This window comes from Sarcophilus harrisii, chromosome 2 (genome assembly GCF_902635505.1).
Source record: "Sarcophilus harrisii chromosome 2, mSarHar1.11, whole genome shotgun sequence".
In the NCBI taxonomy this organism is placed as follows: Eukaryota; Metazoa; Chordata; class Mammalia; order Dasyuromorphia; family Dasyuridae; genus Sarcophilus; species Sarcophilus harrisii.
The window spans coordinates 196,356,787-196,373,991 of record NC_045427.1 but is presented as its reverse complement, the minus strand read 5'-3'; the positions used below and the strand labels follow the sequence as shown (position 1 = coordinate 196,373,991).

General features: G+C 38.3%; 1 protein-coding gene across 1 annotated transcript in view; it reads left to right on the top strand.

Moving 5' to 3' along the window:
* Positions 1 to 9,458, top strand: part of GALNT14 (polypeptide N-acetylgalactosaminyltransferase 14) — a 313,597-nt gene extending 304,139 nt beyond the window's left edge. The window contains exons 14-15 of the mRNA XM_031951227.1: positions 5,959 to 6,078; positions 8,649 to 9,458. Of these exons, the coding sequence (XP_031807087.1) occupies positions 5,959 to 6,078; positions 8,649 to 8,807 (279 nt within the window). The 3' untranslated portion in view covers positions 8,808 to 9,458. The remainder of the gene's footprint in view (positions 1 to 5,958; positions 6,079 to 8,648) is intronic.
* The last annotated feature ends 7,747 nt before the right edge of the window (positions 9,459 to 17,205 follow it).

Here is a 17,205-nt window from a genome sequence, read left to right as displayed (position 1 = left end):
GTGGCAACTCTCTTAATCTTTTTGGGTCTTGGGTTCCCCATCTAAAAAAGGTTAGAGTTGAAACCGGTAGTCTGTCAGGTGCTTCCAGGAACTATAATCTTGGGCCTGCATATTGGCCCAGAAGGTGTTCAGATGCTAGGTTTCCTGATTTTCCACCTAGATGTCTAGAATTGGGGAAAAGAAGTAAGAAAGAATGCTATTAGCCCATCATTTCAGTAGCCTGAAAATCCAGAATAAATTTCAGGCCTTGTGAAAAGGCCCAGGAGCAGAGCTACCTAATAAAGATAAATTAGAAGCTTCTGGGTTCAGAGGTTATTTCTTGATTTAACCATCTACTTGCCCTGTGACTTCAAATAAGTTATTTTTCTTGTTTCATCATCTGTAAAATTGGAATTGTGATATTATCCCAAATCATAAAAGAGTGAAGGGAGTAAACTAACAAGTCTTACGAGGGGCTGTGGCTCAGGGAAGCCCTATCCTGATGAGATGAAATGTTTATTTTTGACTTAAAAGAATCATTGATTTGGAATAAGATGAAATAAAGATGATAATGGTGATGGTGGTCATGGTGGTGATAGCAAACATTTACACAGAAAGGGCAGACCAGTTTTGAAGCCTGAAGTTATCTTAGGGGCTAGTATCACATAGATCAGTATGCATCAGAATGTCTTTCATGAGAGAAATCAAAACAATAAAAACATCAGAGCCAGATTAATTCCATGAGAACAAATGAATACAAGCCAAGACTCATACATACTGGTCAAATAGGGGAATTCACTGGTGAGGAAGTCAAGATGTAGAATGTCATCAAGAATGGACATGATAGGTAACCCTGAGAAGAAGATTGACAGTGTGTCAGATTCAAGAAAGGCTTTTATTAGCCATAGCAGTTTTTGTAATGGGCTGAAGCTCTTGAGTCGTTGCACTGAGGTCCCAAGCGCTTGAGGCTAAATTGCAATTGGACGATACTCTATTAATATATGCTTGGGAAAAAATGGCCCCGTCCACTCTCTGTGCAAGTTTTGACGTGTTATATAGGAAATGAAGTAGGGACGATTTTGGTGGGTGGGGAGAGAAAGGCAGAGGCACTGCTGGCCAGGTTTGTGTTGCGACTGCTCTCACTACACCATTCCCTCTTCACCTCTGCAAAGAATAAAGATCAAGGATTTTCCCTTAACCTGAATTCCTGACTCGGGCTGATTCTAAAATACACGGTCATCACAAGTTTTTACCTTGGCTCCTGCCCTGGAAAGAGCTGAGCCTAGGCACTCACTGAGAAAGGCATTTGAAAATAACTGGTTGGAATGAGAAAACAATGAGAAAAAGCAAAATAAACCCTGCTTTCAAGGAACTTACATTTTTATAGTGGAAACATTATCCTAGCCTTTATCCTCAAGTAACTTATGGTTAATTTTTTCTTTGAAAGATATTGAACCATTCTCAAGACTTTCTTAGTTCAGCCTTTTTATATCACTTCCAAGTACCAAAGAGCCTCAATGGTCTACCCAGGGGCAAGGGAGCTTTCAAGAGTGAAATCAGTTCAGTTGGTTGAATCAAGAAACAGCCTCTGAACCCAGAAGCTGCTAATTTATCTGATCTGTCTTTTTCAGTAGCTCTGCACCTAGACCTTCCCATAAAGCCTGACATTTATTCTGGATTTTCAGATCGCTGAAATGATGGACTAACTGCATCCTTTCTTACTTCTCACTCAATATTAGCCTGTTATGGCTAAACAAGTCTCCTTTAGTTAACTATTTTGCTTGTTTTTAATCATTGTCTGGGCGAGAAGCATATGGGCAAAGAAGAGATATAGTTCTTGACAACTTCCCTTCCTTCATCTACAAGAGAAACAGAGACAGACAGACAGACACACTCTTCTACAACTAATTTAAAAAGCATGTCAAACCAAATTCTTAGTATATATGCACCAAGTGGCATATCTTCTAAACTCTTGAAGAAGATGTTAAAGGAATTACAGGAGGAAATAGTAAAGCTATACTAATGGGGGACTTCAACTTACCTCTCTCAGATTTAGATAGATCTAATCATAAAATAAACTAGAAAGAAATGAAAAAAATTGAATGGAATTTTAGAAAAGTTAGATATGATAGCTTTATGGAGACTGTTGAATGGAAATAGAAGGCAATATGATTTTTTATCTATACGTGGCATCTTTATAAAAATTGACCCTAATACATGGCATAAAACCATATGAACACAATTATAAAACACTCTCTTCATACAAATAAAGACAAATCTGAATAATTGGAAAAATATTAATTGCTCATGGTTAAACTGAGTCAATATACTAAATGTGCTACCCAAATTAATTCACTTAGTCAATTCTATTCTGATCAAGCCACCAAAGAATTACTTTATAGAACAAAGAGAATAACAAAATTCATCCAAAGGAACAAAAGGCCAAAATTGTAAAGGGAATTAATGAAAAAAGTAGGAACAGCTAAGTTGTAAGAAAAATCAGATAAGGGAACAAATGAGAAAGAAAACAAAAGCAAGCAAACAACAACAAAAAAGTGAAAACACCATGTTGTGATTCACACTCAGTCCCCACAATCCTCTCTCTGGATGCAGATGGCTCTCTTCATCACAAGTCCATTGCAATTGATATAAGTAATCTTAACCCCAATTGCCTTGAAAAAAAAAAGATAAAGAAAAAAACTGTGAACTGGAAAATAGTATAGTAGGAACTAGGCATAAACCAACATCTCACTTCATGAACTCAAAATAGATGCATAATTTAGACATAAAGGATGACAGCATCAACCAATAAGGGGAACAAGGAAGAAATTACTTGTCAGATCTATCAGGGGAAGAGGTCATGACTGAACAAAAAATAATATTGTTTCACAAGGGACAAAAGGGCTAATTTTAATTACATAACATTAAAAAAAGTTTTATACAAACAAAACAATACAATACAGCCAAAATTAGAAGAAAATCAAGAAATTTTGGAAGGGAAAAATTTTTGCAATAAGTCTTTCTGATAAAAGTCATTTCTCAAAAATATATGGAATTGAGCCAAGTTTATAAAAATAAGACGCTTTCACCAACTAATGAATAGTCAAAGAATATGGACAGGCAGTTTTTGGAGGAAGAAGTCAAAGCTCTCAATAGTCTTTTAAAATGCTCTAAAACACCAATAATTAGAGGAATGAAAGTTGAAACAATTCTGAGGTACCACCTCATACCCATCAGATTGGCTAAGATGACAGAAAAGGAGAATACCATTCTAGGGGGTTGAAAAGAAATAGTTGTACTAATACACTCTTGGTAGAGTTATAACTAGCCTGACCATTCTGGAGATCAATTTGAAACTATGCTCAAAGGTTTATAAAATTGTACATATATAACCTTATACCCAACAATACCACTATTATTTATATCCCAAGGAGATCAAAAGAGAAGAAAAAATATCCATATGTAGAAGAAAATTTAGAGCAATTCTTTTTGTGGTTGCAAAGAATTGGAAACTGAGGGGAATCTCATTAACTGAGGAATGGCTGAACAAGTTATGGTATGTGAATATGATAGATTACATAATATGCCACAGGAAAAGATGAAGCAAATGGCTTCAAAACAAAACCTTGGGAAGACATGAAATGATGCAAAATGAAGTGAGCAGAATAGGAGAACAATCTACAGTAACAGCAATATTGTAAAGATAGTCAACTGTGAAAGACTTAGTAACTCTGATCAATACAATGACCTGCCACAAATCAAGAGGAGTCATGATGTAAAATTCTATCATCCTCCAGATAGAGAAGTAATGTATACTAAGTGCAAATTAAAGCATTTTCTCTTTATTTTCCTTGCTATTTTCCCCTAGAATATGGCTGATAAAAATGTAGTTTAAATAATTTTGTATGTATACTGGTTAGAATATTACTTGCCTTCTCAATAAGTGAGGGAGTGAAAGGAGTGAAAGGAAAGAATTTGAAACTGAAAATAAAAGTACAATTTCAAATGCATTTTAAGTGAAAATCAATTAACCTCCCTTGGCTTCATTTTCCTTAGTATGAAGAAATCAGACTAGATGACCTCTGAAAGTCCCTTTTAGTCTATAATCCTGGGGCATTTATCTTTATCTCACCAATGTGAGGAAAAGAAGGAGCAATTCCCTGAATTATCCCCATTTTCCAAGAAGAAAGGAAGAGTCTTAGCAGATTCGGGTTTCCTTCCTATGTCCCCATTCTCAGCTCAACAGAGAGTTAAGAACAGTGAACCATTTAAAGAGAATTGGGGATTTTCACATGAAAGATGTTGTATAAATATAGCCATTTGTCTTGATAAACTACACAAATTTCTCTTCCTTCCAGCCTGTCAGAAAATCTTTTAGCAAACCTTAGGCCTTAGCCCTGTGAAAAAGGGATCAAGGGACTGAAATGCAACAGCTTGTAATCATGAGAGAAGCATTGGATTTTCAGAGAACCTGACTTAAAATCTTAATTATGCAGCTGGGCAATGCGGTAGATAGAGTGCATGGCTTAGAGCTAAGAAAATCCAGTTCAGATCCAGGCTCAGACACTTACTTGCTGTGTGACTCTGGGCAAGTTACTTGATCTCCCTTAGCCTCAATTGCTTTATATGTAGTATTGAGACAATAAGAGCACCTACCTTCTAGGCTAATAAATGAATCAAATGAGATAGCATGTGGAAAGGACTTTGCAAACTTTAAAAGCGCTATATAAATGCCAGTTATGTGTTTTTGTTTTTACTAACAACAGTAATAACTGTAGTAGTAGTAGTAGTAGTAGTAGTTATATGAATGTATAGCACCTAATATTCCTTTTTCTTATTTTCTTCCTCTGTCAAAAATAAGATTGGACTCCATGGCCTTTATTGTCTCTTTGGCCCTTAATTCAATGAAATTCTTATGTACATGTACATTTGCTACATGTAATGTACTCTTCTGAACTCCAAGTTTGCAAAGACAAAAAAAAAAAAAGGAACTGTTCCTAATCTCAAGGAACTTATATGTAACTAGGGAGGGCTTCAACACCTCTAGTAGTTTTGTGGATAAACATCAACAACTGGGGAGTGAGATCAGGAAATAATCCCTGTATAAGATGATACTTCAGCTGAACCTTAAAGGAAGCTTTGGATTCCAAAAGAAAACACTGAAGAAAAGAATGTTTTCAGTCTAGAAGAGAGCCTGTGCAAAGACACAGAAGCAAGAGAGAAAATTGTAAGTTCAGGGATTAGCAAATTGGCCAGTGTCATTGGAGAAGAGAATATATGAATGAGAAGGGCTTTAAATGCCAAACAAAAGAAATCATATTTTATAGGAGAGGGAACAGGGAATCACTAGAGTTTCTTGAAAGAGGGTAATATGGTCTGGTTTATACTTAAATATAAATTTTGTCATGTGGAGGATATATTGTAGAGGAAAAAGATTTGAAAAGAGAGGAAATGTGACTTTTCAGTCCATTGTTCTTTACTATTAAGAGTGATTCCTAGGGTAATCTTCCCCCTTCCCATTTCTCCCATTATTCTCTTGCCTCTGATTCTGTCTCTGTCTGTCTGTCTCTCTGTCCCTATCTCTGTCTCTCTGTCCCTGTCTCTGTCTGTCTCTCTCTTTTCCCTCTAATTTTTTTCTCTGCTGTCTTTCTCTATCCTTCCCTTTGATGAATACCTCTCATTACATGACCTGTCACTACACAAAACCTCAATTTGGGACAAAGCTATTCAAAGAACAGGAATTGACTATGATACACTGCCTAGTATTGATAACTATTGATAATCCTCTGCATGCAAAGATCTTTCCAAACCCAATCTGAGCCATCATCACTGTTGTTCTTAACACTATTTCCATTTTCTTTTCCCTCCTCCTCTTTCTCTTTCTCCTCCTCCTCCTTTTCCTCATAAAATATTCCAATCTTCAGGATTCCAGCATTTCCAAATTTGAGTTCCCCTTAATTTCCTTCCACTCTCTTTCAGGAATGGGCCTATACCTATGCCCAGCAGATCTGCCAGCAACAACTGTGTTTATCAGTACACATGCTTTTCCCTGGTTCTCAAGTGCAGCTTTCTCCTTGCAAGGAAGGAGATGATAAACAGGTGAGGTGGGCCTATTACAGGGCCCAAGACCAATACTTCAAGATATCAAGTTCTATAAATGAACTTTGGTCATAGGTTTGGGAGGAGAAGGAGAGGGAAAGAAAATTAAAATATCAGAAAAAGAAAGGGAGAAAATAAACTCATGGGACATGCTATAGATAATCACCCACCAAAGGAGACTAAGAAGAGCCAGTCAAATGCATGGGATAGCCAGAAGAAAGCAGTGTAATGAAAACCCAGAGGGAAAATAAAATACAGGAGAAGAGTGTGATCAACAGTATCAAACATGGTTAAGAAAATTTGGTCATTAAGAGACTGACTTTGGAGACAACAATTCAAGGGATGAGATTGAAAGCCAGATTTCAAAACACTGAGGAGAGAAAGCAAGGGCAGCAAATGTAGACAGCTTTTTCAAGAAATTTGACTAAGAATGGGAAGCGAGATATTGTCCATAACTTGAGGGAATTATAGGGCCTAGTGAAGGTATTTTAGGAATTATAGAGGCTCAGCCATGTTTGAAGGCAGTAAGAAAGGAACCAGTAGATGGGGAGAGATTGAAGATTAGAGAGACAATGATGGAGGTCTCAATCTGCCAGAGAAGGTGGGAAGAGATAGTATCAAAGGTCTGTATAGAAAAAATTGGTTTTAGAAAGAGGGACTGTCTCATTATTAGAGTCTAGGAAAAAGGAAGAGTAATCAGAATCAGTTTAAAGAGTTTTAAAATGAAGAAAACAGAAGGAGCTCAAGGTGAAAGACTGGTTTTCTCAAGAAAGCAGGATAAGAAACCCTTAGCTGAGGGGTGGGGAAAGTGAGACATGGGAAGCTTCAGGAGAAAAGAGCATTGGGGCAGCTTTTGTGGGTGATATCATAAGGACATCTGGATTCAAATTCTACCCTCTGAATAATGGTGGCTTGGTGACTGTGAGTAAGTCATTTTACCACTCAGTGGCTAGGCCACCAGACTTTTAAATTACTGAATAGTTGCTGACCTACATTGCTAGATGGAATTGTTTATACTGGTGGTGTAAAACTTCACCAGAAATGGGGGCCACTAAACCATAAGGATCTCTGCTATTCACTTTTTCTCCCTAGCCATTGTCTCTCTTTTTACATTTTTATTTATTTTATTTCTAATTTATAGAATTTATAGAATAAAACAAATTATTAAATAAATAAATCATTTTACTTTTATAAAGTAAATTGCCAAAATTACCTACAAAGGACATATGAAAAAAGATGCTATATGCACCCAAAGAAAAAAATGATAGAATTCTGAATAGAATGGGTGTATATATATATATATATATATATATATATATGTGTATATATACATATACATATATATATATACATACAGACATATGTGTATATCTATATGTAAATCTAGATAATTGTGTCTAATGGTTGTCATATCTAGTTGGGAAGAAAAAAATAGAAATTTACCTGCTGCTCACATTTTGACTTAGAAAACTACCTGTTAACTTTAACTATGTTCTATTATAGTTTTACCTCTTTTTTAAAATATTTCCCAATTACATTTTAATCTAGTTGTAGTTGTAATTGGGCCTTGTGTTTGACATCTCTGTCCTACACCAATAAAATTACAGATCCAACCACTCCTTCCCACCCACCCCCAAAATGGAGAATAGTAATATTCATATTACTAACCCAATAGGGTTAGAAGCTAGAAATTCAATATCAATGTATTGTTATCATATCATAGTTCTGTATTGAACCAGCTTTCAATTTAGATACATGCCTATCAAAGGGCTTGGTATTCTGGTACTAAATGCTATATTGATAAACAGGTGATGTTTTATGTCTCCTGGTTCCTCCACAGCATCAAGTGTATTTGGTCAGCATGATCAGTGTGGGGTATAACTCATCTCGATTCTGGCACTTCACTGAATGAAAGCAGATACCAAGTGACCTTTGGGAAACCAATTCTGTCAGTCCCCCATTTCCTGACCCAGCATAGAGAAAGCTCATCATTGCCAGCCATACCCACCATCTCCATATCTCAGAACATGTTGCAGTGTAAAGGGTGTTGGATTTGAATTTTGAGTACTTAGGTTCACCACCTTCTGCACCACTTAATCCCTATGTGGTCTTGGGAAATCACATATTTCTAAGTCTGTTTCCTTATCTGTAAAATGAGGAGGTTGGATTAGATGATTTCCAAAGTTTTGGGTCTAAATCAATTCTCCTCCCACCCCCATCCATGCACTCACTAATATAAAATTACTTTAAGTGTTTTTGCAAATTATTTTCCATCCCCCAAAGCCTATTCTCAGGTAAGAGATCTTCTGCTAATAAGCTTTCCTGGAAGACATATTGACTTGTATGTGTGTGTGTTTTAATTTAAAAAAAAAAAAAAGGAAAACAAGAACCCACACTTGCCTGAACAATTAGTTGCCACTTTATTACTGTGTGAGATCAATTCCCTAGAAGGTCCTAGCCATATACCTTAAGCATTTTTATTAGGCCATAGCTCACAGAGTGGTTGATAGGGAAAGGGCTATTAGTCAGCAAGTTCTCAGCTCATTCTCTTTCCTCTTTGCCTTTACCAGCGATGGGCCAAGTCTGGCCCCCGAATCAAGCACATGGCCTCCCGCCTTTGCCTAGATACAGACATAATGGGAGATGGCACTGAGGACAGCAGGGAGATGGTCATCAACCCTTGTGAGACCTCAGTCATGAGCCAGCGCTGGGACATGGTGTTCTCGTGAACGGAGCTCCGTGGGCAGACTCTTGGAAAGCAGTTCTGGACAGGCACGAAACTCTTGCCCAGAAGGGGACAAACTCAAGGTGTGGAAAGCTGTGAGAGGCCTAGGAAGGCCTCCCGGCGTGGAAGGTAGAGACAGAGCCACTTGCAGACAAAAGGAGTGGCCCTCTTGGTGCGCCGGAGGAAGGGATGCCCTGCTGAGCGGCGCCTCGGAGATCTCAAGCTACAGGGGGGCCTTGTTCCCAACCACAATGGGATTCCTTCCAGCACAAGCTGGTGCCTTCTCCTGGTTGGGGAGCGAGTGTGTGTGTGTGTGTGTGTGTGAGAGAGAGAGAGAGAGAGAGAGAGAGAGAGAGAGAGAGAGAGAGAGACAGAGACAGAGACCCCCAGTTGGAAGCTGCACATTTGTTAGTTTTTTTTCTTTTGTTTTCCCTTTGTAACAGAAACAGAGCCAATGAGGAAACTCCTGGGTGTCTTCTGGCTGCCATGACACCAGAGATGAGGAGCGTTTGCAGACCAAATAAAGACTATTAGAAGTCGGCAGATTCTCTTTGTATATATGAACAAAGCTTTGACTTGTGCTAGGAAAAGATGTTGTTAATATAGTAAACTTTCCATTTGCCAGAATATTCTGGGAATGGGATGTTGTGATTAATTGGATTATCTGGTTTCCTGCCTTAGTAAAGAGACTATATTCTGTTTAGTAATTAAGTCTGCTGAGTATAATTAAAACTCCCTTGGGTTCAGAAAGACCTCTGGTACACACCGTCCTCACAAGGAACTTCAATCAGCTAATCAACATGCATTTATTAAATGCCTACTATATAGGCAGTCTCAGAGGTCCTGAAATTTCAAAGGCAAAGTCCTGCTCATACGTTCCTTATATTTATCAGGAAACATGAATCTCTACATACCAAATAGATACCAGGTAATTTTTTTATAGGGAAGGGTTACTGTAGGTAGGAGGTCAGGAGAAGATACATACAGAAAATGGCACTTAAGCTGAGCTCTGAAGGATATTAGGGATTCTAAAGAAAAGGCAGAGTAAAGAGAGAGAGAGAGCACGCAAAAATGGAGAATAGGGAAGAGGGTAGCCATTCTAAAGGCATGGAAATAGGAAATGGAGTCTGTTGGGAAGCAATAGGAAGCCTTCTGTGTGCAGAAGCGAAGAATGTTTAATAAATTAGGTAGGATTATAGATATTGAAAATCCAAAATGGGGTCATGAAGAGTTAGACATGATTAAGATGAGTGAACAACAAAAAATAGATAATGAAGATACAAGGCTCGGGATGTACTGATCTCATGATAGCTCTAGGACATTACTTGGTAGATCCCAATGACTTGCATCTGGGTGTATGTATATGTGTGTAGGTATATTACATTGTGTTGTGTGTTATATGTATATGTCTGTATATATGCATATATACTTCACTGAACAAACCCCACATAATTTGGAATATATTTACATATGTGTATGTATGTGTATATTACTATATTCACTATAAGCACACATATTTAATAACTTAACTATATACATATATTTGTGCTATGATTCTTTTTCAAATAGTTGGATTTGTTGAGTGCAGGTTTTTTGTACATGTGTACTGGGAAGTGAATAAGGTTCTAATATCAGATATCCTGGGCCTTTCACACAAGGTCTAATGGACCTCAACTTGTTTCCCTTCCCTTGAGTCGGGACATAGAGAAAGAGTAGAATATAGTGAAAACTAAATGGAAGTACTGTGCTGGAATATACTACATCAGGCCCATGGTCCAAAAAGTTTATCAGTCTAAGACCATCAATCCATTGCAGGGATTAGCAAATGTATCCAGAGGGCCAAATCTGGCCAGCTGTGTATATTTTCATACAGCCCATCCAGATAAGAATGGTTTTTACATTTTAAAATAAAGTTTTATTGTATTTTAAAATGTAGTGATAATTCTTTGTCGGAAGGCCTTACAAAAACTGGCTGCAACAGATTTGGCCCTCAAACCACAGTTTACCAGAGCCCTGATTTGGTCCAATCTCCTCCCTCTTTTTACGATGAAGAAACTGAACCAACATTTTTTTGTTTGTCCAGAAGAAATTAGAGAGCTAATCACTATGCATATTATTCCCACTTCAGAAATCAAAGCAATAAGGAGATAGTAGTTTCCTCTGTAAGACAACAGAGAGGGCAGGGGGTACAGTAGATAGAACTTATCATCCTGAGTTCAAATCTGACCTCAGACAACTGTGTGCCCCTAGGCAAGTCACTTGCCCTATTTGTCTCAGTTTCCCCATCTGTCAAATGAGCTGAAAAAGGAAATAGAAAACTACTCTAGTTTCTTTGCCAAGAAACCCCCAAGTGAGTCACCAAGAGTCAGACATGACGGAAAACAGCAACAAAAACAAAAAAAGAAATAAATTAATAAAAATGGGAACCCATAGAAATAAATTTGTTGTGCCAAATAAGGCAGTGTGGTCCAGTGGTCGAGTTCTTTGAGACTAGGCACTAATAATCAGAAACCTGCATGATCATGGGTTGGTCAGTTAATTTTTCTGACCTCAGTTTTTTCTTCTTCAAAATGGAAATAATAACAAGAGATGCTTCATTAGAGGGTTGTAATGGGGCCAGATGAGTCAGTGTATTTTAAGTGTTTGAGGAGCATTAAAATATGTAACTCAGATACAAGGGCTATGATCGATAGGTTTATCAGACCACCTTCCCTCTCTCAGCCCCTATGGATCCCAGGGGAATGATGATGTTTGTCCTTCATTCTGGAAGAAGATCATGACATCAGGGAGGAGAAGCCATGACACACAAATAAATTGGATTGAAGTGAAGGAGGCTGTGCAAGGTCACCTGCCTCACTTTCCCCTCCAGAGGCATCGGGGTCCAGAGGCAAGAGATAGATCAAGACAATCCAAACATAGTGGGAGACCTTGGCCTTTTGAAGTCAAATGATTGACTTACATAAATATGGGACTTAAGTGGGTTAATAATATAAGTCAAAGGTCAGTGCTAGAGGCAGGTAAGCAGGATTTGTAAAGTTAATAGATAGAGAATTTTAAGGATTCTAATGTTCTCCACCAGGTATGTGAGATGTTTTGAGCCTTAAATGGTGATGACATTGAATGGGACTGAGTTTTAGAAGACGAAGAGGTTCACAAGGGTTTGGAAAAGAAGAACAAATAGAACTGCTATTCACTTGATTGGAGCTCAGATCTAAGGAGCTAAGCTTAGTTTTGTGTGTGTATGTGTATGTATGGGGGGAGAGAGAGACAGAGAGAGAGAGGAAGGAAGGAAGGAAGAAGGGAATGAAGGATGGAAAAAGGAAGGAGGCAAGAAATGAAGGAAGGAAGGGAAGAAAGCAAGAAGGGAAGGAAAAAGGGAAAGGAGCAAGAAAGGAAGGGCAAAAAGAAGAAAGGAAGAAGGCAAAGAAGGAATGAAACATGTTTTAAAGTACTTACCACGTGGTAGGCACTGTGCTAAGAGTTTTTCTATTATTGTCCCCATTAGACATTTGAAGAAATTGAAGCAGGCAAATTAAGTGACTTGGTCATACAATTAGTGTCTGAGGCTAGATGTGACTACAGAGTTAGCCTCTACCTATTTTCTAAGGTGGTTGTTTGTCCTTCATTCTCGAAGAGAACCATGTCACCAGGAAGGTGATATCATGATATTCAAATGAATTGGATTGAAGTGAGGGAAGCTGGGCAAGGTCCCCTTCCCCACTTTTTCCTCCAAAGCCATCTGGGTCCAGTGGCCAGACACAGATCAGGAGGAATGGAGATGGTCCTGAATGCAGTGGGAGACCTGGCCCTAAAAAGGCCCTTAGCTTAAAAAAGCTAAGGTCTCCCACAGGTCTCAGTTTGAGACTGCACCCATTCAGTGATTAAGGCAAGGGTGCAATTAGACAAAGAATCTCTTCAACTATTAAAAAAAAAAGCTGCCAGCAGAGGAGAGGGAAAAACTTTCACAAAATCTCTGAACAAAGTCATAAGTACATAGAGCTAGAAATAAAGGGAACTCCAAAAGCTCAGTCCAACCTCACCATTTTACCAATGAAAATAAACAACTGAAGTGACTCGCTAAATATCACACAAGTAAATATTGAAGGTTAGACTTGAACCAAAGTCCTCTGCCTTCAGACTCAATGTTCTTTTGACTTCGAGATTCATTAGACTATGAAATACTGCTTTGACCAGAAGCAAAGAAGGGGAGCCTGAGAACCAAACAGAAAGGGACCTTTCTTGCATCTCCATGGACCTGGGACTTCTTTGGGGTAATACATAGCAAGATAGGAAAATAACTGCTAGGATTGGGGTTAGGGTAAGGGGGGAATGAAACAGGAAGAAATAGATTCCTGTTTTAAACTTCAACAGAGTAACTAGGTCACATGAGACTGTGTACCTGCAACTTACCTTATTTGCATATATCCATATACCTTGAGATGATGGATGGCCTCCAATGTTACACCACAGTGCATGGAATAGAGGAGAAATGCTAAGGAGAGAAAGAGCTAGGATTTTTGGTCTGGGCCCACAATGGTGTCGACCAGTCACAGTGCCAGGATCCTAGAATCTTACATTTGGAGTTCAAAGGGATCATAATGGTCTTCTAATCCAACCCCTTAATTTTTACAGAAAAAGACCTTTAAGCCCAGATAAACAGTTATCAAGCACCTACGAGGTGCCAGTTACTGAAATTCAAGTTTCATGGCTCCCCTTTCCACTGTTTAAAATGTTACCACTAGAAGACTGCATGAAACAAGCATTATTTGCTATTCCCTTATTTTCCTTTGTGATATTACTTGTTTTTCCCATACTGCACTCTGGCTGAACCCAGTTCCCATCTCTACTCGTGGTCTGAGTCTCGCCAGCTGTTTTTGTGAAGCTGGTGATCTCTGGGTTAGCACAGTCTGGCTCTCCTTTTCCTTTGAGCCATGGTTTTTCCTTATACTTAATTGCCATCAATGACGGATGGGGCTGGTCCCATTCCAGTGGGGATGGGCTTGGGTTGGGCAGGAGAGAGTTATAATCCTGCCTTCTGAAAGATCACAGCCCCATCCACCGCTATCTCAAGATATCCCAAGATGGCAACAAGAAGCAGGCAGGAACCAAGCCAGAGGACCTTCTGGGGCTTTCCTTAGGGGTATCCATTTTTATCATCACAGGTTAAATTCAGAACAAATGAGAGGAAATGATGCTTGTTGAATTAAACATTGAGTAGCTGGAGGCACCACAGTAATCAAAGTGACAGATGATTTGTACCTTTTCTTCCCAAGAGGGTCTTTTCAGATCTTCTACCAGTAACACAGGGGTTAAAAAAAACAGTATCGAGGGTTTATAATTGAGTGAAAATATCAAGTTTTCTCTACTTGGGCTGATAGAGATCCAGCACTCAGGCCTAAGGTGCTGCAGCTCACATAGAAGAGAAGCAAGTTCCTTTGATGTAGGGTTTGCTCCTCAACATTATAGGTCAAGAGCACTATTTAATCAGTTCATCCGAGTACCCTGGGGAAAATTAATTCATGTTAACCAAACTCTAAAGAAACAGATTTGTAAGCCAGAATATCAATTTAATAATTTACAATGGGGAATATACCTGACTAACAAAATGGAATGCTAATGACTAAGCTTTGAGGCACTCCTTCCAGCAGATAGTCTGCTTAAGAATATAAATCATTTATTCAATTCAACAATGAGACAAGCACTGTACTAAACAAAACCAGTGGGCCTCCGTTTCTTCATCTGTTAGATAAGGAATGGATTAGATAATTGTTAAGTCTGCTCTAGACCTAGAATCCTCCTGAAATTCCTCTTTAGGGATAGCTCTCTTCTGGACTCCAAGAGTCAGCTCTCTTATAAAATCCCAAAGCTGCCTTTCTTCAATATGTAGTTTGTTCGCAATACATCTCTTAGATCCTAACGAAAATTTTGCTGTCAGGCACTGTTGCTTCTGGGGACACTCCTTCATATATACAAATGTATGTGTATGTATGTAGAGTACATTTGTGTGTGGAGAAAGAGAAAGACAGAGGAACAGAGAAACTCATTGTATTCCAGTCTTCAAGATTCACTTGGTCAATTGAAGGAGGAAGGGGAAAAACTCCATCCTTCCTCTCCCTTCATGCAATTCCCTCTCAGAAGTCATTCATCCCTGCATTGGCCTGCCACTGGAATACATGATTCTGAACTCTTGTTTGTGGTGTTATACCTAGGTCCAGAGATAGGTCTAAATCTTCCAACCAATCACAAGATTTTTCCTGCGTGGTATCATCCGTCTTTGTCCAATGATTGAAGCACTTTGTTCCTCCTAAATTGATTAAGGAATTGTTCAGACCTAGTTTCCACCAAGGATTGATTGCTCCATTCAATTTAGAAGTCTGGTCCTTCTGTGTTTAGAGTAATCAGAATTACAGAGTTAGAATATCCATAGACCTCAGAAAGAGCATCTAGTTGTATCTGCTCTTTTACAGATGACAAAACTAAGGGAGGTCCAGGGATATTAAGTGCCCTGCCCAGCTTCACACAGATAGTAAACAGCAGATGAGAATTCAAACTTAGTCCTGTGATTCCATGTTGTGCCCTCTTCCTGTTTAAACTTGCAAAAAAGGATAGATGAGGATGGAGAGAGGAGTATTAAGGTGTGGAGGAAAGGAGATGAGGGAACTCCCAATGACTGGTTTGAAGCTGCTTGGTTCAGTAGGGGGAAAGGTCATTTTTACTAGCGAGAGATAGGACATAGATTCTCCAGCAAGTATTATTGATGATTTTAGGGGATATGGCTTTGATTAGCTATTCACTGTTGGCAACTAATCCAGTGGGAGGCACTATGGTCTCATTGAGATATTTCTATTAAAGACACACACCATAAAGCCTGTGATTAGATTAAGTAAAAGGTCTTACAACAAGAAGTATTTCCTTCCCTATGATATACCAACCAGAGATCTAGTGTTTCCTAAAGATGGAAATATTGCTAATGGCAGTATTTTTCTCTCTATATCCTGCTTAGGAATGAGTTCTTTGATGCTTCTATCCAGGAGTTTAGCAAGGGTAATTCACTTTCAAACAGACTATGTTGATCCACTTAGAAACTGAGAACCTAATGGCTTTCCAAAAGGCTTCATATACTGAGGCAACTGGACTTGATTTGACTTTCCCAAATTCTGAAGAATTTCTTCAAATAATCAAGTGAAATCATATTTGTAAAGCACTTAGGACAGTACTTACATAAGTAGATGCTTATTACTTTCCCCTTCCCCTTCTTCTCTCCCAACTCTGCCTTTGTCCTTTCTTTCACCAGAAATCAGAGCAGAGCATCAATCTTTATTTCTGTCTCCTTAGTCCCTGAACAAAGTCCTTTGGGGTATTGCTGGAAGAATTGCTGGGACACGATGACTGGTTTTTCCTCTTCTATTCTCTTTTTTTTCTGGTTAAATGGTTCCTGTTTCTATTTATTCTTTAGTCATACTTCCTAATTAGTTCCTGGTTACAGTCATCAGACAGCAGCGTATTGGAAATAGGACATTGAAGGCCAGAATAGAAGACAAGAGAAGACAAATTTACAACAATAAAATCTTGTTGCAGCATGCATAGATTTAGGGATCATGCATATTTTACCTCATAATGACAGATTTTAATATTGAAAATGCTAACAAGAAAGAAAAAACTGACAGTAATGGAAATCTTTAATATTTCCATCTTGTCGAGAAAGAAAAAAATTTGTTCAAATAATGCACTTATATTAACTTTAGGATTGAGAATGTGGGAAGTAAAGAATCTGTATCCTCCATTTTTCTACAAAATATCTAACAATGTGGTTCTTTGTAAGGGTATAGGATTTTTTTTTAATTTCCTCAAGGACAAATTTTTGTCCTTTGGTCTTTTGGAGCCTCAGTTTTCCATTTGAAAAAGGTATTTTACTAGATGACTTCTAAAGATCCAGTTCTAAATCCATGCTCCAGTGTTTTGGTCCTCCTGTTTCATTTCCCCTTCACTATCCATACTCTCCTATGGTTTCCAGGTTGTACACTAATGTCTACATTAACTTAAATCTCCACCACAAACTTGTTAGGTTGCCATGAACAATCTGCTACTTTCCTTTCCCACTATGTCTCAGCATAGACAACTACATACATAGCTATCACATTCCTACATTACTCAGAAGATTAGTTGCCATATCTGAAATAGAGCTGTCTAAATGAGTCATCAACAATTGGGGTGAGGATCCAGAGATGGAAGGAAGAGATCATCTAATCCAAACCCCTTGTTTTGCAGATTAGTCAATTTGCCTCAGTTTCCTCATTTATAAAATGATCTGGAAAAGTAAATGACAAACCACTCCAGTATTTTTGCCAAGAAAACCCTGCATGAAGTCATAACAAGTCAAACATGATGGAAATGATTGAACA